This window comes from Capra hircus, chromosome 20 (genome assembly GCF_001704415.2).
Source record: "Capra hircus breed San Clemente chromosome 20, ASM170441v1, whole genome shotgun sequence".
Taxonomy (NCBI): Eukaryota; Metazoa; Chordata; class Mammalia; order Artiodactyla; family Bovidae; genus Capra; species Capra hircus.
This window is the reverse complement of record NC_030827.1, coordinates 610,430-636,712: the sequence shown is the minus strand read 5'-3', so window position 1 is coordinate 636,712 and position 26,283 is coordinate 610,430. Positions and strand designations below refer to the sequence as shown.

The window sequence follows — 26,283 nt, the reverse complement described above, 5'->3', positions numbered from 1 at the left end:
TCAAATTTTAAGCTCTGGGATTATTTATTTGCGTTTATTTCATTCTGGTCATTTGAGCTTATATGTTTGAAGACAGTAAGTGAACTCTGAAGTGGAGAGACAAGGAAAGGAATTTAGCTCATCTTGTATTTGAAGATTTTATAATCAGGCTAGAATTATCTCTGGTTTGTGATCAGGTAGCCATAGCATCTACACGCATGTACTGTGGGTGTGGGAAGTGTGTGTATGTGTGTGTGTGTACGTGTGTGTACACATCCACACATCCATGTCTGCACATCATGATTCCTATTGGTATTAGGAAATGATCTTGAGTATCCTGTGAGCAATGGACAGTACCAAGTTTCAGAGAGGTAAATGACTTGCCCTCAGTCACACAGAAACTGGGTGTGGAAGCTGGAGAAGAGCTTACATGGTTCTGTGGCTCAGAAGGCCCCCACACCTCTGAATAGCACAAGATGTGTGTTATCAGAGGCATGCATCTGAGTACAGATGAGTGTGTGTGTGTGTGTGTGTGTGTGCGCGCGCGCGCGCGCGTGTGCTCACTTATACGTGCTCCCTTGTAAAATCACCTCCAAGTCGCAGGCCCCTTACAGAAGGGGCCTGGGCCCTTCCTGCCTCCTGTGTGCCGTTAAGTGAAGCTCCATCACGAGCTTGCTGACAACGTAGTCAAGTTCTATCTCCGGATGGGTGGGCAGTCAGGAGCAAGGGTGGATAGAAGAAAGTCCATGGTGCATCTCACACGGGGACGCCCAAGACTCTTCAAGAAAAAGGAAGTGAGGCTTTTCCTTTAGCTTTTTCTTCCCACATTTCTGCTCTCTACCCTTTCTGTGCCCTGGACAGAATCTCCTCACACAGTATCGGCACATGAATCACGCCTGGATGAGGTGGCCAGCTAGTTTTCAGACAGTGCATCCATCACAGCACTGGGCAGGCTTGTTTCCGTGAAGAGGAAAGCCAGAGAAAGCAAATTCTGTGTCCTTTTCCCTGCTTCCTCTTTGTCCAGCCCTGCACCCCTCTGTCTCCGTGTCTGTCTCCCTCTGTGTGGCTCTGTGTACCTATCAGTGTTCAAGGCTCGCAGCCCTAGGTGGGCCTTTGTGGCTTTTTGTTAGAAAGACACGCCAGGGCTCTGCCGGAAGCTGGGGGGTTTCACAGATGGTATTCTTTGCTTGGAGCAAAGAAAACCTAAGTTATAACTGCCACCAGAAGGCCAGTTGACTGTACCTGTTAATCCCCTGCCAGAAGATAACAATAGGATGGCCTAGAGGGAGATTCGGAGGTGTTGTGTTTCACTGGGCTGGGGGTAAATGTCCTTTTACAGTCATGTTTTGATTGTTGAAAGCTATATGCCCTTGTAGGCATTAAGGAGAAACATAGCATGCATCAAAGTGCCTAGCACGGTGCAGGGCATATAGCAGAAGTATTAGGCATGTGTGCTCGGGGGCTGTGTTTCCCGCCGCTGTTCTGTTCCTGCATCTGCTGTTTCATCTGGCTGTGGCAGCTCTCAGGTGCAGCACTAAGGAGCTTTGTTGTGGTGTGTGTGCTTCTCTCCGGTCGTGGCGTCTGAGCTTGGTTGCCCCGCAGCATGTGGGGTCTTAGTTCCCTGATCACAGATCAAACCCCCGTCCCCTGCCTTGGAACGCAGATTCTTAACCACTGGACCATCAAGGAAGTCCTGAATGCATGTTTTTTAAGAAAGGAAATAGATCCAGCTCCCAGCTGACAGCAGTCATAAGATGACTAGAGCTTTGCATGGGCCAGGAAAAGACTCTGGTTGCATCTCGTTACTTTGAGCTGATGGAGTTGAATATCTGGGAGTGAAGACAAAGCTTCCCCCTTCTCTCGAGACTGAGAGTTGACACAACTCAAGTTCCTCACTTTCCAGAAAGAACCAGCAACTGTAGCCGTCACTGGGCTCTGACCTGGTGTTGAGCAGTTCTGATTAAATCTAATGTAGCGCTCTGCCCTCGGTAGATTGGATTTCTCCTTGTTAGACTGGAGACATTCCGATAAGAAGGTGCTGATTAGAATACCCTGCTAGTCTGGGAAATTTCCTTTCCTTTGACTTGAAAGTTTTCTGCCAGGGTTTTATGTTTTTTCTTCTCTCTCCGTCTCTCAAACTATGGTTGCATCACAAAGCAACTATATCCGTTGGAAGAACTGATGCTGAAGCTCAAGCTCCATTACTTTGGCCATCTGATGTGAAGAGCCAACTCATTGGAAAAGACCCTGATGCTGGGAAAGGTTGAGGGCAGGAGGAGAAAGGGGCAACAGAGGATGAGATGGTTGGATAGCATCATCAGCTCAGCGGACATGAGTTTGAGCAAACTCCAGGAGATAGTGAAAGAAAGGGAAGCCTGGCAGTTGCAGTCCATGGGATAACAAAGGGCCAAACACAACTTAGTGACTGGAAAACAACAGCAAAAAGCCAAGCTGTCTCTGTCATCCACAATGATCTTGGATGTTTCCTTTCTGGCACTTTCAAAAAAAAAAAAAACTTTTTATTTTATATTGGGGTATAGCTGATTAACAATGTTGTGATAGCTTCAGCTGGACAAGGGAACTCAGCCATACGAATAGATGTATCTGTTCTCCCCCAAACTCCCTTTCAAACCAGGCTGCCCCCTAACAATGAGCAGAGTTCTCTGTGCTATATAGTACAACCTTGTTGGTTAACCATTTTAAAGATAGCTGGCACTTCTTTATAAATCCCCATGTGCCCGTACTTTCCATGTCATACACATCCAATTAGAGTAAAAAGATGACTGTAAACAAGAGACAGCCGCTCTAGTTCACGGCCAGCACACGGTAGTACAATAAGTGGAGTTCATACTCAACCCATGATAGGCAGGTGTGTTGTAGCTGGTTGTCCTGCCTGCCCGTCCCCTCCTTCCCTGTGTCTCCAAACTTTTCGGCCATCCTACTACCCTAGGCCAGCCTGTTAGGTACCCATCCCTCCTGGGTCATCTTCATGCCCTGTTGCTTCGGGCAGACGGCCAACACTAATGGGAAACTGAGTCTTCAGAGTTTCTCAGAGGCTGCAGCCAACAGGTCTCCGTGAACAAGCTTCAGTAGCCCTGGGAAGGGACCACAAGTCCAATACCCTGTCTTCTGGGCGTCAGCCTCGCAAGAGTCACCTCCTTTAGCTGGAGTTCCAAAATCTTCAGTGCTTCCGAGACAGCTCCCCCCAGCTGGTGTAGAGTCCTGTCCCGCACACGCTGGCCCTTGCTGCTCTTGTGCTGATGGTTTCCGTGGTGAATTCTCTTGGCGAACTGAAAAGGTCGGGAAGCGCTTTCTCTTTTTTTAACTTTGCATTTTATATTGAAGTATAACTGATGAACAATGTTGTGATAGTTTCAGGCGGACAGCAAAGGGACTCCAGCTATTTCTTATACTAAACTTCAGTCATGCCTTCTGCAAAACTCAGAAAAGGCTATTCTCATATTCTTCACATGTTTGAAAATAGTATGTCTCTCCATAATTAATCCTACAGTTCCTGCAGACTTCCATCTGCATAGATACTGACTACGGACTTTAAAGTGCAGACTTACCTCTGTATAAACACACATTTGTTGTTTAGTTCGAACAACCCTTTTGATCTTTGAGGGTGTGAATGAATCTGCCAGCTTTCTTCCTTGAAACAGGCTGCTAGGGTGCAAGACAGGGGCCCAGCTGGGCAAGAAGTGTGTTGAGAGATTCCACTGTACGCTGCGGAGAACTGAAACTTCCCGCATGGAGACATCTCAGAATCACGGTTAGGACAGGACATGCCACTGGCTGTATACTCCCAACTCTGATCGCCTGAGACGTGACCTGTCCTCTTCTCCCAGGCGTCATCTACCCTCTTTATCACTGGAAACTTAGTGTGAAGGCTTAGATCTTCACCATTCCCCTGCCCACCCTGGCTCCTGGAGACTGTGATCCTGGGTGTATTTCTAGCCAAAATGCCCCCAGATTTGTGACTTTGCAGCTCAGGAGTGGGCCCTCTCTAACGCAGGGAAGCAAGCAGCGAGCATGTCTCCAGAGCTGTCACTTCTTCCTTGGATGGGCGGTATCAGGCTGCAGTGTTACAGCTCCCGAGGGGTCAGCTCATTCAGTTAGTGCTCACTGATAACGGAGCACACATGGGAGAGACACTCAGGTGGGGTGGGCAGTCATTTGAGGTGGAAGCTTTCACATAAATCCTGGCTCCAGTCGATGTTAAACCTGCTCCAGGAGGTCTTAATCCAAGCCAGACTGTCTTGGGGCTGGGAGAAGTTAAGACAACCCAGGCACCTGTTTGATTTTCTTGGAAGGCAGGCAAGACCATTGAAGGGTCTTGGAGTTTTCCAAGCAACCTGCCAATTACAGGGCAGTGAGCAGAACTTAACTCCCTATAGGTCTCTTTCCCTCACCAGCTATTTCACTTGTACAGCTACTGCTGCTAATAACAGCTAACATTTATTGAAGACTTAATACGCTCCAGAACCTGTGCTAAGCAATTTCATATACATCACCTCATCTAACCTTTACAACCATGCCAAGAGGAAGGTATTGTTGAGAGGCTTATTTTACAGATGTAGAAACTCAGCAACTGATGATATGGGTAGCCTGGCCATTGTCTCTCAGTGTGTAAGTGTTGGAGCATTGGAACCCGAGCACTCTGACCGTGGAGTCCCTGCCAGACTTCTGCGTCTGACCCAGTCATGGGTCAATCTGCACAGCTAGTTTGGTGATACACAAAACAAGAATTCCTCACTGGCTCAAGCCAAAGAGGAAGTACCATGGAACTCAGCTCCTGTTGTTAGCCTCAGTCTAAATCATGGGCCCACTGTCTCCTGGGGCACTTTCCTCGAGTTCACTGTCCTCAGACCACTAAAGTTTGCCCTGAACTCAGCGAGAGGGCAATCAAGAAGCTACTTGTTTTAAAAGACTGGGCTGAGGTGAGATGATGAGAATTCTCTCCAGAAGTAGGAGCAGACTTACTTTGTAATGCGCTCCTTTTATTATTATTATTATTTTAAATTTATTTGTCTGCGCCAGTCTTAGTTGCAGCGAGATCTTTTTTGCCGCGTGCAGAACCTCACTGAGGCACGTGGGATCTTTAGTTGTGCCATTCGAACTCTTAGCAGCCTAGTTCCCTGTTATTGTTGATCAGCTGCTAAGCTCTGTCCCACTCTTTGTGAGCCCATGGACTGCAGCACGCCAGGCTTCCCTGTCCTTCACCATCTCCCAGAGTTTGCTCAAACTCATGTCCATTGAGTCAGTGATGCCATCAACCATCTTGCCCTCTGTCGCCCCCTTCTCCTCCAGCCTTCAACCTTTCCCAGGATCAGGGTCTTTTCTAATGAGTTGGCTGTTTGCAATAGGTGGCCAAAGTATTGGAGCTTCAGCTTCAGTCAGTCCTTCCAGTGAATATTCAGGACTGATTTCCTGTAGGAATGACTCGTTTGATCTCCTTGCTGTCCAAGGGACTCTCAGGAGTCTTCTCCAGCATGACCAGGGATCAAACCCAGGCCTCCTTCACTGGGAGTGTGGAGTCTTGGCCGGGAAAGTCCCTGCCATGCACTGGTTTTGGCTGCTCCGGGCCTTCCTTGCTGCACGCAGGCTTTCCCCAGCTGTGGTACACAGGCCTCTCTCTGTGGTGGCTTCTTTGTTGCAGAGCACGGGCTGTAGGGTACACGGGCCTCAGTAGTTGCAGCGCATGGACTTGGTTGCTCCGAAGCACGTGGAATCTTCTCGGATCAGGGATTGAACCCGTGACTTCTGCATTGGCAGGCGCATTCTTTACCACTGAGTCACTAGGGAAGCCTTGTCCTGCATTCTTGAGGGAGGAATTCGTCCCTCTCTTGTGTATCTGGAGCTTCCTAAGGGAAGCTGGACGGAGAAGGCAATGGCAACCCACTCCAGTATTCTTGCCAGGAAGTTCCCATGGATGGAGGAGCCTGGTGGGCTGCAGTCCACGGGATTGCTAGGAGTCGGACGTGACTTCACTTTCACTTTCATGCATTGGAGAAGGAAATGGCAACCCACTCCAGTGTTCTTGCCTGGAGAATCCCAGGGATGGGGGAGCCTGGTGGGCTGCCGTCTATGGGGTCGCACAGAGTGGGACACGACTGAAGTGACTTAGCAGCAGCAGCAGCAGCAGCATAGCAAGGGAAGCTGAGTCTCTTAGGGAGACTTAAATTCTGGAATCATTCCATGCTTTGGTCACTGAGTGAATGGTTTATCCTTCCTAAAGGGTTCATCCCTCTTAAAGGACTGATTCAGAACCATGTAGCAATCAGATAGGCAAGTGTGACCCTAGGAGCTGTTGGGGAAGAAAGGAGCAAGCCAGATCACACAAGCCTTCCACCTCCTGAGAGCAGGTGCTGGCTCCCTTGTCTGATTTGTCGGTATCTCAGCTTCTCTCTGGTTGCCTTGCTCAGATGTGTGTGACTCTTTGGGACTCCATGGACTGTAATCCACCAGGCTTCTTTGTCCATGGGATTTCCCAGGAAAGACTCCTAGAGTGGGTTGCCATTTCCTCCTCCAGAGGATCTTCCCAACCTAGGGACTGAACCCATATCTCCAGTGTCTCTTGCGTTGCAGGCAGGTTCTTTACCCACTGAGCCACCTGGGAAGCCTGAGGAGGTTACCAAAGGTCAAAATAAATCCCTCATATTTCATATGGGAGGGATGAGAGCATGTTTATTCTAAGACAAGAGAGTGGCCCTTATTACACTTAGCAGATAAAGAGTTTGGGGATGGCAGAGGGTTAATTCTAAAGAAAAATTTTAGAAGATACAAGGGGGTCAACTCTAAACACTGCAGCTTAATCAGGGGTCCAGAATGGCTCCCCTAATTGGCATCCTCACTAATAGCTTATGCCAGAGCTCAATAGTGGGAAATACTCACAGGGACACACAGTGGAGTTTTGTTTTCATAGCAGAGCCTTTGCAACCCATTGCTTTTTTTATTGGAATAAAATTGCTTTACAATGTTGTCAGTTTCTGCTGTACAATGAAGTGAATCAGCTGGATGTGTACATATGTCCCCTCCCTTTTGAACCTCACTCCCACCCACCCCATCACACCCCTCCAGGTTATCCCATCCCACAGGGGCTGGGCTCTCTGTGCTCTTTAGCAGCGTCCCACTAGCTGCCTATTGTGGTAGTGCAGTGTATACATGTCCGGGGCTTCCCAGGTGGCTCAGTGGTAAGGAACCCACCTGCCAATGCAGGAGATGCGGGTTTAATTCCTGAGTTGCGAAGATCCCCTGGAGCAGGGTATGACAGCCTACTCCAGGATTCACGCCTGGAGAATCCCATGGACAGAGAAGCCTGGCGGGCTGCAGTTCATAAGGTCGCAAAGAGTTGGACACGACTAAAGTGACTTAGCGCGCGTACACGCAGACATGTCAGTTCTAACCTCCCAACTCTTCCCACCCTCTTTCACCCCCACTGTGCCCACATGGCCACACTCTATGCCTGCATCTCTTTTCCTGCCCTGGAAATAGGTTCATCTGCACCATTTTTTCTAGATTCCATTTATATGCATTAAGACGTGGTATTTGTTTTTCTCTTTCTGACTTAGTTCATTCTGTATGACAGACTCTAGGTCCACCCACATCTCTGTATGATCCAGCAATCCCACCACTGGGCATGAACCCTGTAACCTTTTCTTGAAAAATGATTCCCCTACTGGAGGAGACAGAGAAAGGGTTACGCCCTGAGGTCGTCGGTACCATCTTTCCCCTCCATAGCATGATAAATACCTGAGTGTTTATGAAACAGAAACTGACCGCGCCCTCCCCTCCCCCGCCAGCCTCACTTTGAGAAAAGGAGGTTCCATGAAGCACCCAGGTTCCTGGCAGGAAGCTGGGCTCATCCTCCCGTCCCGTGGTCTGTCCCGGGAGGGCTTCGCTTATTCTCCAGGACGTGGCCGCTACCCTCTTTCTTGACACCAGTTTCCTAAGAACACCTTGTGCATCAGGGTTTGCATTATGCTTTTGGCATTTGCAGACAAACACAGTATAAGTAGGAGGAATAGCCTTAAACTGCTGTCTTCCGTAGACCTGTGGGCAGATGTGGAGAATATAAATATCATTCAAATGAGAGCTCAGGCCACTGAATCAATGTGTGAACCACTGGCGTTGCCAAGGTGATTTTGATGCAATTTATCATTAAATCTGACTCCAGAGGTTGGTGTTTTCTCAACCTCATGGCAAAGGCTGTAAGCTCAGGGGAATCTTAAAGGAGGAGAGGATGTGGGCAAGAGTGGTAGCTAGAAAGGGGGCCTCAGTGGTCCTCTGTCCCATTACTGCCCCTGTAGCCAGAGACGGGAGCAGAGCCAGTCATGAGAAAAAAACAGCTGCTGCCAAGTGAACCCCAAACTTGTGGCCTCTTTCAGGTTGAGGGTGGGGGTCAGGTTGAACCTCACTTCACTTCTGTGGCCCATCTCCTCCCATTACCTGGACCCTGAGTGGAGGAGGCTACAAGCTGCTGTGGGTGATGGAAGCCCCTGGGATTCTTCTGGTCCAGCCAGGCCTGATCCTGCTGCAGGCCTGGAGGCAGGGGCCTTTCCTCAGCCCAGACCCAGGACTCTGGATATTTTATTCCCATCTCTCTCCCCCCGCCACGTTCCAGCTCTGACACTCTCCATGGATTCTGTTGCCCACCTTGCTTTTTCTGAAGGCAACAACTTCTGGAAAGGATAATCTCTCAGCAGCGTTGTTAGGTTGGTTAGTCAATGGCCTGAGTGCTAATACCTCTTGACATGGAACATATGTGGAAGCTGAAAATGCTCGGTGAAGAGGGGGTAGCAGAGTGCCTCACAGAGCTAATGGTCAGACATAAATGTAGAAGGGGATGTGTGCATGCTCCACTCTCCTTGATCTCCTCTGAGGGGAGCATGGCTCTCTGCTTTCATTTCATTATGGAATCATCACTAAGTCAATGGGAGGGGCCACAAAAACCCTACTTCCAGCTCCTCCCATAAGCTGCAGGCGCTTCCCACAGTCGGAATAGGAGCAAAGTCTTTGAACTAAAATAGCATGGACCCAGATCTCGACCTACTGCTTGCTAGTTGTGCCACTGCAGTCAAAGGTACTTAAACTTTGCGTGTGCCAGAGGTATCATCTGTCGGACGGAGGGGGCACTTACCTCTTGAGGCTGTTGGGAGATTCTGCAAGTTGATATTTGTAAAGGGCTGGGAGAGCGCCTGATCACACGTAGTGATTATTACCTGTTAGGTCATGTGGCCCCAGGTTCACCTGACTGGATCATCTCAACCCCTCCTCCCCACCAACCTCCATCTCTTTTCTGTTTATATGGCCTCTGGGTTTCCTTTGCAAGGTGGGTCTAGGAGCAGATGGCCCCGATAGATGGCTGGATCTGCTTCTGGGGAAATGTTAATGAACAGAATATACCTCCAAGCCCTTCCCCTCACTGGATCCACCAGGCCATCAAGCTGAGACCTAGCTGGGGATCAAAGCTGGGACCGTGAGTACTGTCTCTTGTGCTAGGTGAACCGGAGCGTCCCGTCTTGCATAAGGGAAGCTGTTGTCTCTGCTTCCTCGCTCTCCCCTGGTCTGCCTCGTGTGAGACTCTAGGTGAGGGGAGTACAGGGCCGAGCGCACCAGCTCCCCAGTCAGCATTTAGTCAGTGGGCTCTGAAGGCTGAGACCCTGCTTGGCACAGGTGCAGGCCGCTCAGGGAAGAGCCTGCCATTGTGCCCATGGAAGTTTAGTGGGCATTTCAGAGGGCATCCCATCCCACCCACCTGGTCCAGACACTCCCTAAGAGCCCGTGGGACTCCTGACGCCTCTTCACAGCCAAGAGGCAAGCAGTCTTCCAGACCCAGCCAGACCTCCATCAACTTGAAGTGTGCCCAGGTGCATTCCCAAGCTAGCAAAAATAGCTCCCCTAGGGACAGGGAATACCTCCCACCAAGCAGAGGGGCAGAATACGGATTTTTCTCTCCATATGGTGGGTGAGAGATGAACTTTGCACTCAGATAGACTGGAGCTTCACTATCACCTTGGTTAAATCCACCACTGTTCTGACCCTCAATTTCTTCATCCTCGAAAATGAGGATAATCGTAGTGCTACTGTGAGGGCGAAAGGAAACACTACGTGAAAAGTGCTTTGGAAGACCTTCCACTCAGGGCCGCTCACAAAGCTGCAGTCTCTCGAGACAACGCTACGTTATTATTGATTCGCACAGCAGTTACACCACTGCTCCTCAAAGGGGGATGAATGGGGACAGATGGAGCGGCCTTGATGAGACAGAATCCATCCCTCCATTGAAAGAGGGAGAAGGCTTGTGTTCCTAACTTCTTACAGAATTGCTGAACCCCATTTCAAATAGTTACTGTCTCTTCGCTCCATCATAGGGTGGGGTTTTTTTATTTAGTATTTTTAGGCTGTTTGTTGTTGTTTTTTTTTAATTCCCCTGCAGCTCTTGTCCTCATTCCAGATAGCTCAGAGATCCTTTTATGGAAGCCAGACTGAGCTGAGTAGCTGCCAACCTTCCTCCCAGAGGAAGATGGGACAGAAGGACAGACTGTTAGGTGCTGCTGGGGATCAGTGAGGCGGTCCTGGGCATCTAAATCTGGATAAGCAGCTTAATTTTATCTCCCCCTGCACCTCTGTGTCTTGCCTTAGGGAGCCAAGCGTTCCTGGAGGATAAGTGACCCCGAGGCAGTGCCCTTCTGTGTTTCTTTCTGCTCCTGCTGTGCGCGCCATCTTTGCCTCATAACTGTGCCAGCCTGGGCTGTTTTGATGCCTTCCATCTTTACAATGGTGTTTCCTAGGCTGAGAGGTCTAGGAGCAATGGGGAACAAAAAAGCTTCTGGATCAAAACAAGAAGCCTTGATAGTCCTGATGGGTGAGGAGCATTGCCAGAGTGGCCTGCAATCTGGATGCCCTTTCAAGGCGAATCGGAACACCACTCCACTCTCCCCGCGGCCACCCTCCTTATCTGGTGTCTAGCATTGCCCAGAACCAAGTTCTGCAGTCTGGCTTTGTGAATCTGCCCTCGGGTCTCAAATTTCAGTTCCTACTCAGACAAGGTAGGGAGAATAAGCTTGAGTTGTTGTTACTGTTGTTGTTCAGCTGCTAAGTCACGTCCAACTCTTGGAGACCCCATGGACTGCAGCACGCCCGACTCCTCTGTCCTCCGCTATCTCCCAGAGTTTGCTCAGATTCATGTCCATTGAGTCCATGATGCTATATAACCATCTCATCCTCTGCCTGCCTCTTTTTCTGCCTCAGTCTTTCCCAGCATCAGGGTCTTTTCCAACAAGTCAGCTCTTCACATCACGTGGCCAGAGTCTCAGAGCTTCAGCTTCAGCATCAGTCCACTTGAGAGGGGCAAGCACTAGGGAACAGTGAGGACGGTGGCCCACGGGGCACATGTCTTATCTAAAGAGGGCAGCTGCTCCCTGACTGCCTCCAGGAGACCCAGTGTGACTAGGACATCTGTTTTGGTTTTTTTCCGGGAGAAAATAAAAATCTTTTATGTTCTGTGTGTGTGTGTGTGATAGAGAGGGACAGAAATATCCAGATTTTTAAAATTAAAATATAGTTAGTTTACAGTGTTGTATGTTTCTGTTGTTCAGCAGAGCGATTCAGTCACGTGTGTATGCATATGGAAGTGTGTGTGCAGATGGTCTTTTTCACATTCTTTTCCATTATAATTTGTTACAAGATATTGAATATAGTTCCCTGTCTATGTAGTAGGACCTTGTTGTTTATCTGCTTTATACACAGTAGTTGGTATCTGATAATCCCAAACTCTTAATTTATCAGTCCGCACCCCGCTTTCTCTTTTTATAACCATGAGTTTGCTCTGTCTGTGAGTCTTTCTGTCTTGTAAATAAGTTCATTTGTATATATTTTAGATGCCACATATAAGTAATATCATAGTTTTATCTTTCTCTGTTCAACTAACTTCACTTAGTTTGATATCTTTAGGTCCATCTGTATTGCTACAAATGGCATTATTTCACTCTTTTTATGACTGAGTAATATCTCACTGTGTAGATATGTGTATACTCCACATCTTCTCCATCCCTTCACTGCTGATGCACATTTAGGTTGTCTCCATGTGTTGGCTGTTGTAAATAATGCCTCATGAACATTACGGGGCATGTATCTTTTCAAGTTTTGTCTGGATATATGTCCAGGAGTGGGATTGCTGGATCATATAGTAGTTCTATTTTTAGATTTTTGAGGAACCTACATGCTGTTCCCCATAGTTGCTGCACCAATTTACGCTCCCACCAACAGTGTAGGAAGGTGCCCTCTTCTCCACACTCTCTCCAGCATTTGCTATTCATAGACTTTTTAATGATGGCCATTCTGACTGGTATGAGGTGACACCTCAGGGTAGCTTTGTCCCCACCTTCAGCACACTGGGAGGGCTGGATGAAAAGAGTTGCATGCGGCACGCTGCAGGATGCTGCAGAGAGTATCTCTCCTTAGGTCATGAGATGAGCACCTCTGACCTAGTCTCTCTACCTCATTCAGTATTTCCCTCCAAAGGCCCTGAACGTCAAGCTTTGGAACAAATCATTTACCGCTTACTTTATTTTTCTTTAGCCCTATTGGATTCTCTCTCTTTTCTCCCTGTTTCTCTGTTCCATAGCATCTTCCACCACCCCACCCCACCCCCACCCCCACCCCCGGCCTCCCGCTGACAAATGGAGTGACTTTGAGTAAAATTTAATATACAAAGCATAGGAAATTCTTGGGGGGGAAATTGCTACAAAGGGATAGACAGATGGACAGGGTAGATAAAGCACTCATAAAGAAGAAAGAAATCCTCCAGAGACCTCAGTTACCATAACTGCTTTCAGCATACTCCTTGGAAATGCATGACCTTGCACAACCCCCCTCTCTCCCGACTCTCAGCCTCAGTTTCCTCACCTGTAACATGTGAGGCTGGCTCTGCCCCTCTGCCTAGGTGACTGTGAGAATAAGAGGATGTCAGGAAAGCACGTTGGAAAACACAAAAAGTCTTCTAGTAACGTGAGCTTTTTGTTCTACTGCGAGGCAGGAGGCCACCTGTGAGAACCCTTGGGACCCCTGCCCATCATTAGCCAAATTAAACAGGCGGTGCTTCCTCTTGTCACCACCGCAGCTGCCTGCCTCGCACAGGATGCTCAGGGGCCCCTGCGAGGATGGAGCTGCAGCCGTGGAGAGGTGGCGTGGTTGGCTGAGCTCCCACGGCAGCCCCTCCATTACCAACTCCAATCTTCTGGACCTTGGCACCAGGAACTCTGGAGGCAAGCCAGCCATGATGTATCTCTCAGGTCCTTCCCCAGGAAGGAAGCTCTGAGCCAATGTTAAAAAGACAAAATTTTACAATTCAAGATTTTTGCTGTCTAGTTTAGTAGCCCCTCACTTTCATTCAAGAGCGAGTGAGAAATAGTTTCACATGAGTTTGAAGGGCACAGCTCATCAGTCTAGGATCATAAAGGGTTTTTAGGACCCAAAGTGCTTGCCTTGGCAGCCACGTCCTGAAAACCACTCCTGCAATCCTCAAGGCTTCACTCTTGCTGGGCCAGCCTTTCACCAGAAAGCTTTCTTTTACGGCTTTGTTTGTTTTTGGTGGGGACAGGGTTCTGAAGAACTAAAGCCACAGCCGAAGAGGGGTCCCTCGTGGATAGGAAGGCTGACTCTGGGGGATTGGTGTCACCTTAGATGAGTGTGGCCCCCTGGAGTCAGAGCTGGAGCCAGGTGTATTTCTTAATAAGTGCTTGGGCTAAGTACTAGGAATAAAGGGAAGAATAAAATATATATCATCTGTGTGCTATCTTGAGTAGGAGGCAAGTGATAAACAACAAATATCTTTTGATCACAAGTTGAGAGAAGGGCTATGAGGGGAGTAAATAGCGGGTTATGACGGGCAGTCGTGGGGTCACACTGGAAATGAGGTGGTCAGGGTAGGCGGGTCTAAGGGGGTGGCATCTGAGCTGAGATACAGAGGAGGAGAAGGAGTCTCCAGATGAAAGGGGTAGAGAGTATGCTCAGAAGGCCTGGACCAAAGCACGTGGCATATTTGCAGAATCACGAGGGCTCCTTCCGTGTTTGTGTGTGAGAGAGATTGAGACTGCGTATATGTGTGCACTCATGCCTACCCATGGCTGAATTTTTTCTGGGAGGATGACCTACAGCTTTCAGCAGATTCCCAGTGGAATCAGTGATCCAAAAGAATTCTGAGGAATTTTCTGAATAAAAATTACCTCTTAGTCAGTCAGCTAAAGCTTCCAAGCAATTGTGCCAAAGATTTCTTTCTTTCTTTCTTTCTTTTTGAGACCCGGAGGCTCTGCCTTCTACAGTACAAAGTGGAGCACGCAGGGTGTGATTTCCAGTCTCCCTCCAGGGCGTGGATGCAGGGGAAGGCTCAAGGTGTTGGTGTGCACACAGCATCCGTGGTGCGCTGCTGCCAGTGCCTGGGCGTGGTAGGAGATCCCTGGCCGGAGGCCTGCAGGTCCCCTTTCTCTGGTTGGGGCTGGGGGGGAGGCTGGCTGTCAGGAGGATGCTCTGAGGCCGGCAGCCCCGCCCCTGCTCCGCAGGCCTCACCGGGATGAGGGAGTCAGCGGCCTCTCTTCTGTCTGCAGCCTCCTCAATGCCAACAAGATCAACTGCCTGCGGGTGAACACGTTCCAGGACCTGCAGAGCCTCAGCCTGCTCTCTCTGTATGACAACAAGCTGCAGACCATCAGCAAGGGGCTCTTTGCTCCTCTGCAGGCCATCCAGACACTGTGAGTATGTCAGGAGTGCCAGCACAGGCCCAGGCCGCCACCAGTGTCCCAGAGCGCACTCACAAGCCACGCAGAGCAGGCACATCCCAGAGGAGCCCCGGAGCCCGAGTAAAGCATTAGCGACAGCGCTGCAGGCCTGTCCTGAGCGCTCACGCCATGCTCACTGCCCCCGTGGGATGGCTTCCCTGTGTCCAGACCACTAAGCATCGCAACCACCCCAGGAGGCAGGTGCTACTGTGATACCCCATTTCTGTGTTAGGAAACCAAGGCACAGAGAGGTGAGGTAACTTATTCAAGGTCGTACAGCTACTAAGCAGCAGGATTTGAGTCCAGGCCGAGCGGCTGGCTCCCCTGCTGTCTTAACCTCTCTGGGTGCTGTATTCTCTCTGCGCAGGCTCCGTCTCTGCTGGAAACTCCTTCCTGCCCGCTAGTACCTGTCCCTCTCCACACCACAAAGCCAAGTCTCTGGGACAGGCACTTTGTACCAGAGTTCAGGGGTATTTCACCTCCCTCTTTTAAGAGGAGTTCCTCATTTCCAAGCATGGCGTACGTGCGTGCTAGCTTGCTTTAGTCATGTCTGACTGTTTGCGACCCTATGGACCATAGCCCACCAGACTCCTCCACCCACGAAATTCTCCAGGCAAGAACGGCAGATGTTCATAAACAGTTCCATTAGACAGATGAGACCTGAGTACAGATCTCAGCCTGTGTTTCTGATGGCTCCACCCCTCAGCTTAGACGCTCACCCCAGCGCCAGGCCCAACCACAATCCTGGGGGTTTCTGGAGGCCTTCTGAGTCATCTAGTCCTCACTGCCCCTGGAGCCAGAGACAGGAGCCACAGAGAGTAAGGACAGCTGCCGCACACTGAAGCCCGACCGCGTGCTGAGCACTGCGCAGAGCTGTGGAGAATTTTCTCAGTGAGCCCATGGTGCTGACGCCCCTGTGATGCTGAGGATAATAACAGCAAAACCTGCTACTATAAATGGAACACCCGTCCTGTGCCCGATGCCACACCAGCTGCTTTATGCACCGGGTGTTTCTGAGCTTGGAAAATAAAATTCAGTCTACTCTCCGCATAAACCCTAAGCCTGCAGCTTACTATGCCTGTCAGCAATGTCATGGGTGAGGTTAGAGACCTGGGTGCCCCCCTGGGTGGGGAGGGTTAGGAAGGCTGATGCCCCAGACTGGGTGCCAGCTGCACCTTGACTGGCTTTTGCCAACAGCTGGCCTCAGGGCCCCATCCAGGTCTTGTCTAGAGGTCTTGTCTTAGCAGCTCTGGCACCCCCCCGAGGCCTCCTGGGGCACTGAGGGAGGGAGCCTGGAGCTGTATTATCAGCACCCTTATCAGGGGGGCAGTGGCCGAACAGAGTCCCGAGGGCGCCCCTAATGAACTCCTGTCCCTCTCGCAGCCACTTGGCCCAAAACCCATTCGTGTGCGACTGCCACTTGAGGTGGCTGGCTGACTACCTGCAGGACAACCCCATTGAGACCAGCGGGGCCCGCTGCAGCAGCCCACGCCGGCTGGCCAACAAGCGCATCAGCCAGATCAAGAGCAAGAAGTTCCGCTGCTCAGGTAATCAGGTTATGGGGCTGGGCCCCACCTTCCGACTCAGTTCAGCAGCCCCGGAGAGGCCGGTAATCCAATCTGGAGGACATCGCCGGCTGTAATGGCTCCTGGGGAGCATCTCTGCAAATTAAATTGGGGAAATTCAGTTAGCCCTGCAGAAAACCAATTAGCTTATGGATTTAAAATAAAACACACACACACAATACAAGCACTGGGTGGAGGAGGGGCACGATTTTGGAGAGAACAGAACCCAGGCAGCCACGGATCTCCAGAGCCAGGTGGAAGCGAGGCCATGGGGCAGCATGGACACATGTGCTGTCAGAGGATATGATTGATTTCCTGAGCTTTTAGTTTCCTAACCATGCTCCCCAAGTGGCACATAGAGAAATAAATCTACCCCAGGCCAGGCTGCGGGAAGCATGCAGTCCTGGGGGCTTCCTCTTGCCCTCGAAAGCCACCTTTGGAACATCCCTTAACCCAGAGTGTAAGTTTCACAGACATGTCTGCTCTCCCCTCCACCCTAGACGGGTGCTTACTGATCCTGGAGAGAACCATAGAGAATGTTGCTCAGGAAGAAAGCACAGCCTTGCTCTAGTTTTCAAGCTCTCTCTAGAAACCTTCATCCCTGCTGTACCTGGATATGAAGCAGGGGGTGAGTGGCAGGCAAATTCTCAGCTCATCTTGGAGACAGAACTTGTTCTTGACCCATGAGCTGGATGAACAGGCAGTTAGAAATGGCTGTCATTTCTGTTGTTTGCTACTGCAGGAAAAAAAAGAAAAAAATCACCAAGCTGCTCTGTGCTCCCAATGGTGAGATGTTGATAGTATGTTGGGAGCTCTGTGCTCCCGTGGTGAGGAGGGGAGAAGCCAACCCTCGCCATCTGTGTGTCATCAGGAACCGGTCTTCTTCCCCTATCTGAGCGTCCTGTGTAGGTGGGTTTTCCTGGGGAGAAAGCCGGCATGGATCCTAGTCGCGGGAGGAGAGCAGCGGGCCAGCCTCCGCCTCTTCTTGTTGTTCTGATCCTCTGAGTCAGATTCTTCAGTCTGTGTCTCCAGAATGATAAACTTGGGCTGTCTTATTTTTTTCAGCAGAAGCCAATACCTCGAGAGGGCTTGGAGGGACCCCAAGGACTCTGTGGCAGTCTGAGACACTGATCTCAGTTTGTCTTCCCCAGAATAACAGTGTTGATTACAGAGCAGTCTCTCACCCCTGAGCACTGTGCTCAGGGCTCCTAGTTGGCCTTGCTTCTTCCAGGAGTCACGTGAGATTGTTCTCGGAGGGACAGGGGTCTTGAAGCAGGATTTTATTTCCCTGTCCAGGGATTGAACCTACCTGCCAGTCCACCAGGGGCTAGAGTCCAGAAGCCAAGTTCCCTGATTCTTATCCCAGTTTGAAAGCAAAACTGTTTCAAGGAGGTAAAAACTGCAAAACAGGTACAGAGTTTATTATTAGAGACAGCACAACATATGGGAGAACACGCAGAGAAGCAGTTTATTTATTTAAGTTGGAAGCAAGACAGAAATACATACCCAGAAAGGAGTGCAGATGTCCTGAGTGAGCAGTGAAGTAAAGAGAGGATTTAAATCACTTATATCGGACAGTCTTTCCAGGTCTTTGTTTACCTTTGGCTCATTATCTTGTTTCTTTCTCTACACCGGACTCGTTCTTGGACCAAGATGTGTGCGCAAATTTTTGCCTAGACGGCTCCCTCCACAGAGGTCTATGGATGGATATCCACACTAATTATGGGGTGGTGCCCCCTCCATTTTTGACCCCAAAGGAACCTTCCTGTGCATGTGCAGACAGGGGAGTCTTCCTTGACCTCAGGACTGGGCACTTTATCTCTTTTCTTCAGCAGAGCTCAGCTTCTGCCACTAGCTTTGTCCTTGGTGTGTCTAGGTGAGAATAAAGCTTCGATTTTACTCTGCTTGACAAAGATCAGGTGTCCAGCCCAGGGGCCCATCCGTCTCCTCCCTCAAAAGCAGCAGGAGCGGTCCCCTTGCTGCAGCATCAGGAGCTGAGTGCTCAGAGGTGAAGGCAAAAGCCATGGTCACAGCAAGCAAACTGTAGGGGCAGGCTCGAACCCAGGGCTGGCCTGCCCCGCCGCACCGTGGAGCACGTGGCAGGGCAGGGCCTTTGGGAAGGAGGCCCCGCTGCTACGGTGACTGCCACCCCCAGCCTGTGGCCCCAGCCTGTGGCCCCAGCCCCAGGCCCTGCACTGCTTCCTTAGGTCCCTCCTTGGGGCCCACAGCGTGTCGGGGGCGTGTGCTCTCTGTCTCGGTGCCCTGAGGCACAGCCATCTTTTCCCCAGACCCCTTCCTCATGACTTACGCCCCTCATCCCTCCCGCCCCCTCTGTTCCTACCCACGTCTAGCCAGGGCTGAGCTAATTAGCTCAGACAAGCAGTTGTGCCCAAGAAGAGGGGTGATAAGATGCCAAGGAGGCAGGGTGCTGTCTACCCACCCCAATCCCTCAGTCTCACGGGGGTCTGGTCCTGATCTCAACATCCTGATTGACGCCAAGACCCTGGGGCATAGAGCAGGGTGGAACCAGCCCATGGGTCAGCCATTGGCTCAGAATGACTGTAGGCTGGGACTGGGGATGAGGTACAGACAGAACTAATTAGGAGAAAGAGGAACCAGCCAGCAGACCTAGAAACAGTAGAGCTTTGTTCTAACTCTGGCTCTGCCACCAGCTACCTACGTTCGCACTGGACACAGGGGTCCCCAGCTTCCAGGTCGCAGACCTGTACCTCCTGTCAGACCAGCAGCAGCGTTACATTAGAAATAAAGTGCACAATACATGTGATCCCCTGTATCATCCTGGAATCATCCACCCTGTCCCAGTCAGTGGGAAAACTGTCTTCCACGAAACCAGGCCTCAGTGCCAAAAAGGTTGGGGCCTGCTGTGAGGAACCCTGTCTTCTTTTCCTATGTGAGGGAGGAATGATCGGGAATTTTAAAAAGGGAACAATTAGGGAGGGCTTCCCTGGTGGCTCAGTGGTAAGAATCTGCTTGCCGATGTGGGAGACATGGGTTCTATCCCTGATCCAGGAAGATCCCATGTATCTCGGAGAAGCTGAGCCTGGGAGCCACAACTGCTGAACCTGCGCTCTAAAGCCCAGGAGCCGCAACTACTGAAAAAAATAGTTTTAATTAAAAAAAAAGAAAGAAAGAAATAGGAGAAAGGGACAGGGTTTTTTGACTCACCTTGTCTAAAATATTTATATTCATCAATACTAAGCGGAAAGGTGATTCCTATAAAGGTAGAGAAAAAGCAGTGGTAATCCTGACTACAGACAAGAGAGGTTGAGAAAGCTAGGTCCTGGTGAACTCTGAAGGCCTTGGCTTTGAGAGACACTGGGACCCAGACCTGCTCAGCCTTGAGGGATGCAGAAGCCGTGGCTCTGAAGCTGTGTGTTGCCAGGAAGCTCAAGAAGAAAGAAGGGAGGGGCAGGTGATATGTACTGAATTTGACAGATAACAAGTCTGCATTTTACTTTCCCCTAAAAGCACCCCTATTGCAAAAACAGCTGATGTAATTAGGAGCCAGTTTAAGGGCTGGTACTGCAATGCATAAAGCCCCTCCTTAGGCTGGGCTGTCTGGCTTCCCAGCTGCTCTATGTCTGCCTCCATCAGCCACATCCGATGCCCTAGGCAGCAAGATCGGGTTAGAGGTGAGTGCTGCGGTAATCTGACCATCAGATTAAGTCTTCAGAAGGCACCATCTGGCTGCCTGAGACCCCACGCCCATCCTCAGGGGAGCACTTGGAGGTTGGAAAATGCTGTCTGTCTTCTGACCTGCCTCCTCCACTTTGTGTGCGGAGATTCAGTGGGCAAGAAACTCATGCTGAAAAGTACAGAGTGCCATCCTCTCTGTCCTCGTCTGCGCAGAAATGGCACAGAGCAGGATACTTCTCAGGGCATCACAGAGCTTTAGAGCCCCTGGGGGTCATTCAGGCCATGCTGGAGAGCCAAGGCCGGCAGCAGGAAGTCTTATCTGAGATTATAGAGTAGGACTCTCAGGATAGCGCAGCGGCAGAGAATCTGCCTGCCAGTGTAGAGACGCGAGTTCGATCCCTGGGTCAGGAAGATCCCCTGGAGAAGGAAATGGCAACCCATCCCAGTGCTCTTGTCTCAGAAATCCCTTGGACAGAGGAACCTGGCGGGCTATAGTGCATCAGGTCGCAAAGGGTCAGACACGACTGAGCAACTAAACAATAACAAACAACAACATTCTCAGGACAAGATCTGTTACCCAGGCCTTCTAATGTCGAGAAGATTCCTGATCACTTTTCTCCCAGGTCCCTCCATTTCCTTCTGTTGAGGGAAACCAAAGAGAATCAAACCAAACCAATCTGAGGGCTGCTGTTGCAAAGCATAGAGGCCCTCCTTAGGCTGGGTGTCTGGCTTCCCAGCTGTGTCCGAGAGGAGAAGCAGAAGGAGATTTTAAGGCTTGGGGACAGGGGCGTGAACGGGTGGGCTTTCCCTTCTCTGGCACTGAGGGCCTGATCAAACTTGAGTATGAAATTCTCAGACCAGAGTGTTGGCAGAGCTCTGCCTGACTGGCGGAGGGGAGAGGGAGGGACAAAAGCAGAGTTGAGTCTAAATGACAGTGGCCAACTCCCGCCAGCCAGAGAGGGCTTAGCAAGAGGCGGGACCAGGTGCAGAGCCGTAGAGTGATTTGGACTAACCAGTCAGTCACAGCAGATAACCCCTATGCTGTCAAGATATTGCCGCCATCTTTCCTACAATCATACCGTAGAGGAACGGTGACCCTGTCCCTCCTGTCAGAGGGCAGGACACAGAGGGTCCCAGTCACCTAGCCCTGACTCTGGTCTCCTCAGGATGCATGCCTCTCCTCCCCGTGGCTTGGGCGGGAGTTCACGAACACCACCCCGGATCTAGTGCAGACAAGGGTATAAAGGCTGAGCACCCTCATCTGGGCCATGCAAACAAAACGATTGGTTGTTGGTCTCGCCAACCCACTTCCTGATTCACAGTCAAGGAGGAAATCAGGAAGGACCCTCGGGTCTGGTACCTCTCACGTCCTTTACTTCTCTCCGTCTGAGAGAGGCACCCCACCATAATGGTTGGGCTGCGGGTTTCTCAGCCCCAGACCCAAGGCCCCAGAGCGGCCCTGACTCCCCCTGCTGGGAACACACACCATGTCTCCGCGCCACATCCGAGTGATCTGGAATGAAGGTCCGTACCCAGACAGCTTCTGGGGCCTTGAAGGATCCTGAGGAGACGGCAGAGGGACTTGTACCAAAGAGCACTGCAGCTCTGCCAGACCACTGGGAGCGCAGCCTGTGTCTTTACTGAAGGCGCCAGGGGAACAGGGTTACAGAGGGGCGGGCCCGCGGCAGCAGAGAACAGAGAAGATGATCGAGTGGGGTGCAGAGTCTCAGTTCAGGCCTGTGGCGTGGTGACAGATGTTTGCGGTCTTAGTTCCCTTGGGAAGGATGTGTCCTGCCCGGAAACTCCAGAGTTAGGGGTGTCCCGTGGCCTCGCGTCGGTTCTCCTCCCTTCCTCCTGTCCCCCCTGTGCGCGGGGCGAGAGGGCAGCGAGCTCCCGGTCTCTGGACGTGTTCCTGTGGAATCCCGCCCCCCGGTACTAATCACCCTCGGTGGGGCCTGCTCTGGCTTCCGCTGCTCCACGCTGCTTCCTCTGAGCGCTCCTGTCCTCTCTCTGACGCTGCTTCCTGACCTTGACTCTGACCAGTCGCCGCGGCGCTTTCCTTTGTGCTTGATCTAACCATGTGGTGGAACGATGGAAACGGAACATGGTTCTGTCAAGCACCGCGGAAAGCACCGCGCTCTCCTGCAGCATGGCCCGCCACGCCGGACACCTCTTCTCTGCTCTGGAGCACCGCACCCGCCTCCGCCAGACCCACCTCTCCCGGGCCAGCCTCACCACGGGCGGGGGTCCAGGGGCGGGGAGCAGTCGCGAAGGACTCACAGAGTGCCCCCCCTCCAGCTAGCAGATCCAGGCTGAAAGGGGGGCTGCAGAAGCCCACCGGGGCGGGGCGGGCCCAGATCTGCCTCCACGTCTCTGTCGGAAGGGAGTCGCCCTTCCCCAAGTCTAGTCCGAGCGCCAGCCAAGAGGAAGGTCTTCAGGTCTGAGACCACTGCTTTTCTTCTTCCATTCGAAGGGAACACGTATACCCAAGGCATATGCCATTTGCTTCATCGAAGAGTCCCAGCCCAAGGTCATCTTCTCAACTGGTTTAACCCGAATGTCATACGGGTGGTGACCCACCCCTCGCCCACCATCTTTACCAGGAGCATTAGGAATTAATCTTGAGCATGAGAGTGGTGGGACACCCGTGAGTCTGAGACACTGGGTGTAGCCTGAGGCTTCTCCTGGAACTGACCCCGCTCCTTGTGAGGACTTTGACCCTGCTCCCCTCACAGCCTAAGGTCCAGACTGTTGCCTTGAGCTGTCAAGCACAGTTAACATGAGACCAAAGTGCTGGGCTGCTCAGTGGCTCTAGCTGACTACCATGTAGACCTTCCTGCCTCTGATAATAAAGAGAGGGGTCTTGGGGCCTCCCGTTCTGTTTATTTCTTGATAGACCCAGCGTAACCAGAAGATGGTGGTGTTGGTTCATACCCTGCAGTCTGTATCCTGACCCACATGAGAGACGGCTCTGGCTTGAGCCAGGAGCTGAGCTCTGGGCTCCCGTGGCGATGTGCGGCTCTTACTGTCTTCTCTCTCTCAAGTTACCCCCCAGAGCCAGGGCCCAGCATTGCCGAGGCATGGAGAATCCTGTTTAACTCTGGATTCCTTTACCATGCGTTGAGTGTTTACTCTAGACCCAGTGCTGAGCTATTTTACATCAACAGCTTGTTCAGTCTTCACAACAACCCTATCAATCCCATTTTGCAGATAAGTATCCCCTAGAGAAAGGAATGGCTACCCACTCCAGTATTCCTGCCTGGAGAATCTCATGGACAGAGGAGCCTGGCGGGCTACAGGGGTCGCCTGAGTTGGACACGACTGAGTGACTAACACTTTTTTTTATATTGAAGCACAGAGAGGTCAACTTACTTGCCCAGAGTCATCATATTCCAACATGAATGCTATTTACAGCTGTAATCCTCAGCCTTCCCAGCTATGGACAAGGCCCTTTGCCTTGAATTACAAAATCAAAAAGACATTGACTTGACTTGATAGGATATTGAGAAAATCTTTTAACACCCCCTTTCAAGCTTCCTTCTGTTAACCACAAATGGCTTGAGCAAGAAAGAGAGTAAACACCCCTGTTTACACGGCTCCTCCCCACCAGCATGAATACCATACCAAGACCCATTTGGAACAGAACAGGTCCTCGGGCCCAGAGAAACCCCCTTTCCCTCTGAACAGAAGGAGCATGTCGAGTTTTCCTGGCCCTCCTCAGCTGGCTATGACCAGGAAGTACCCAGCTGCAGGCTGTGGCCATTTGCCTCTGCTGCCAGGCAGATGGCTGACTCATGTCTGACTCTGAGGGGCCGAGCTCACTAGGACAGCTGTCTGCCCAACCAGTCTCCAAGTTCCTGGTGAACAATTGCTGTTTTCCAGCCAGCTGATAGCTGGTCCCCCAGCCTTTGCCCATGAGTGGATAACTGTATGCCTAGCACTGTTCTCTTGATTCCATTCATTACCTCTGACCTCTGCTTGTCCTTTCAAGCCGAAGAGCCCCAGCAAGCCTCCTGCTCCCCCCGGTTCCTCTTTCTGCTCCTTTCCGTCTTCTTTCATCCCACCCACCTTAGGGAGCTAGAAGAGGATAGTTCTGTGCGTTCGCCTTTTCTTGGTCCTCTGATAATGGTGCATCCATGACTTCTCTTCAACAAACTCATTGCCCAGAGGATGGTTCAGAATGCAGACTGCTCGTGACAGCAGCTACCCTGGGCCCAGTGCCAGCCTCAGAGCCGAGTCCGTCCAAAGAGTGGGAGCTCTGGCTCCTCACCTGTCCCAGGCCACAACCATGCCAGGGTGGCGCACATTCTCTCCTGGGAAGTGGCGGCAGCACAAGGATTCATAATAAAGTCACACTGCTGTGCACTCTACTCCCCTGGTCTCTCAAAGTTTCTCTGTACTCATGTTCCAGGTGTCGTCATTCTGAACTGCCTGCCAAGGGGGAGGAGGGCTCCGGGGGCAGAAGCTGGTGAAATGCCAGTTGACATCAGTTCCCCCAAGAGCCCGTTTCAGCCAGGGTCTAGTTTTATGGCCCTTCTTCAAATCCTGTGAGATCTCTCCTCTCTGAACTCTCCCAAAGAGAAGAAATGACAGCCTATTTAAGTTACTCCTCTCCTACTAAGTATTTCTGTCAGTGACGAATATGCATGGAGATTGAAATTGACTTTTAAAGCTCTAGAAAAGTTAAAAATACTTTTGGGTAGTTATGAGCATTAGGCATAACAAATGGCTCTGAGGAACCCTGGGTAATTTGGGTGATGAAATATGAAGTGGTGGAGGTAGCGTTTCAGGCTGGCCCTGGCTGGGGCTTGCAGCCTTTCCGTCTCGTGTGTACACCGTTATTAACATTTCTGGCTCCCGCTCATAGAAAACATCACACTCCAACCCCCTCATTATTACAATCCAGGGCAATAACAAAAACAGCAGGGGAAAAAATGTTGGGAGAACATATTAGTCCATCGAATCTAATTGCAAAATCATTTCATTAATAAGGGTCGGAGCTCCATTGCAGAGGTCGGCCAGTTGTGGTCTAAGCATAGTACAGGGAGGGAGAGACTCCCGCTAACCACACATGCTGTCACCTTGATTAAAATGAAAACGCGTTTAATCAGCGGCTGTCCCTGGCCACGGCCCAGGCGTGCGCATCTTCAGGCTCATCGTGTTGGCGAGCAAACTGTCCTCCCTCCTGTCTTTCTGGCTTGGGTCACTCAGCGCTCCTCCATTTGCAAGGATCCCACTGTAGACACCCTCTCAGGCAGAAATACACGCAGGCACGAAAAGCTTCTCGACGACCGTGGGGAACCCCCATCAGGGAATAAGAGAGCGCTGTCATTCGGCAGGGTCTGCACGATGCGATTTACCCAAGATTCAGCACACTGATGTGTCTGGGAGAAAATGGCCCAGGTCAGAGTTATTCAGTGGGATGGCTGCTGGCAAGCCAAGGGCAAGAGATTTACATAATACGTTGGACCAGGAAGCCATCCAAATAACCAGGGACACCTGTGTGGATTTTGCTTATACAAGCCTGGGATGAAATGGGGTGAAGGAGGTGGATGGGGAAGGAGAAGAGAGGAAAAGGAGACAGGTCCAAGCCTTGACTTTCTGTTTTAGGTAGATGATGTCCCTTCAGAATCAGAGACCCCCAAGTCTCTCCCCAATCAGGCATTACTGTGGGCAGAAAATGTGCGGAGTGAAAAAGCAGTCAGTGGAGACATTTCCTCCCTTCCTGTCTCCCCAAAGCCCACTAGCAGAAGATACCGTTCAGTTCACCTCCACCTGACCGTATCATCATTCGCAGGACTGAGGTTAAGGTTTTGTCCAAAAGCAGGTCTGCAGTAAGCATGGTATTGGTCACACGGCCCCTGGCAACAGTCTGCCTCAGTTTGTTTCTCTGCCGCGTCCTGAATGACCCACAGGCCTCGGTGTCCTCATTTGTAACATGGAGTCGTAATAGTCCTAGAGTGTGGGACGGATTTAATGGAGTCATCTGTTTGAAGTGCCCAGAATAGTGCCTGGCTCGTGATTCATGCTCCATACGTGTCCGCTATTATCACTCGCTATGCTGATCGGGCTTCCCTGGTGGTTCAGAGGTTAAAGCGTCTGCCTCCAATGCGGGAGACCCGGGTTCGATCCCTGGGTTGGGAAGATCCCCTGGAGAAGGAAATGGTAACCCACTCCAGTATTCTTGCCTGGAGAATCCCATGGACAGAGGAGCCTGGCGGGCTACAGTCCATGGAGTCGCAAAGAGTCGGACACGACTGAGCGACTTCACTTCACATGCTGACGGTAATGGCCTCTGACATGTCACA

The 26,283-nt window shown here is 51.0% G+C and overlaps 1 protein-coding gene and 1 non-coding gene across 2 annotated transcripts in view; both read left to right on the top strand.

Annotated features, from left to right (window-relative positions):
- Positions 1-26,283, top strand: part of SLIT3 (slit guidance ligand 3) — a 719,548-nt gene that overhangs the window by 589,089 nt on the left and 104,176 nt on the right. Inside the window, exons 13-14 of the mRNA XM_018065519.1 lie at positions 14,583-14,726; positions 16,137-16,300. Coding sequence (XP_017921008.1) covers positions 14,583-14,726; positions 16,137-16,300 — 308 coding nt within the window. The remainder of the gene's footprint in view (positions 1-14,582; positions 14,727-16,136; positions 16,301-26,283) is intronic.
- MIR218 (microRNA 218) lies at positions 22,013-22,122 on the top strand. The gene is given in 1 exon segment (NR_129654.1): positions 22,013-22,122. It is a non-coding gene; the product is annotated as a microRNA 218 (primary transcript).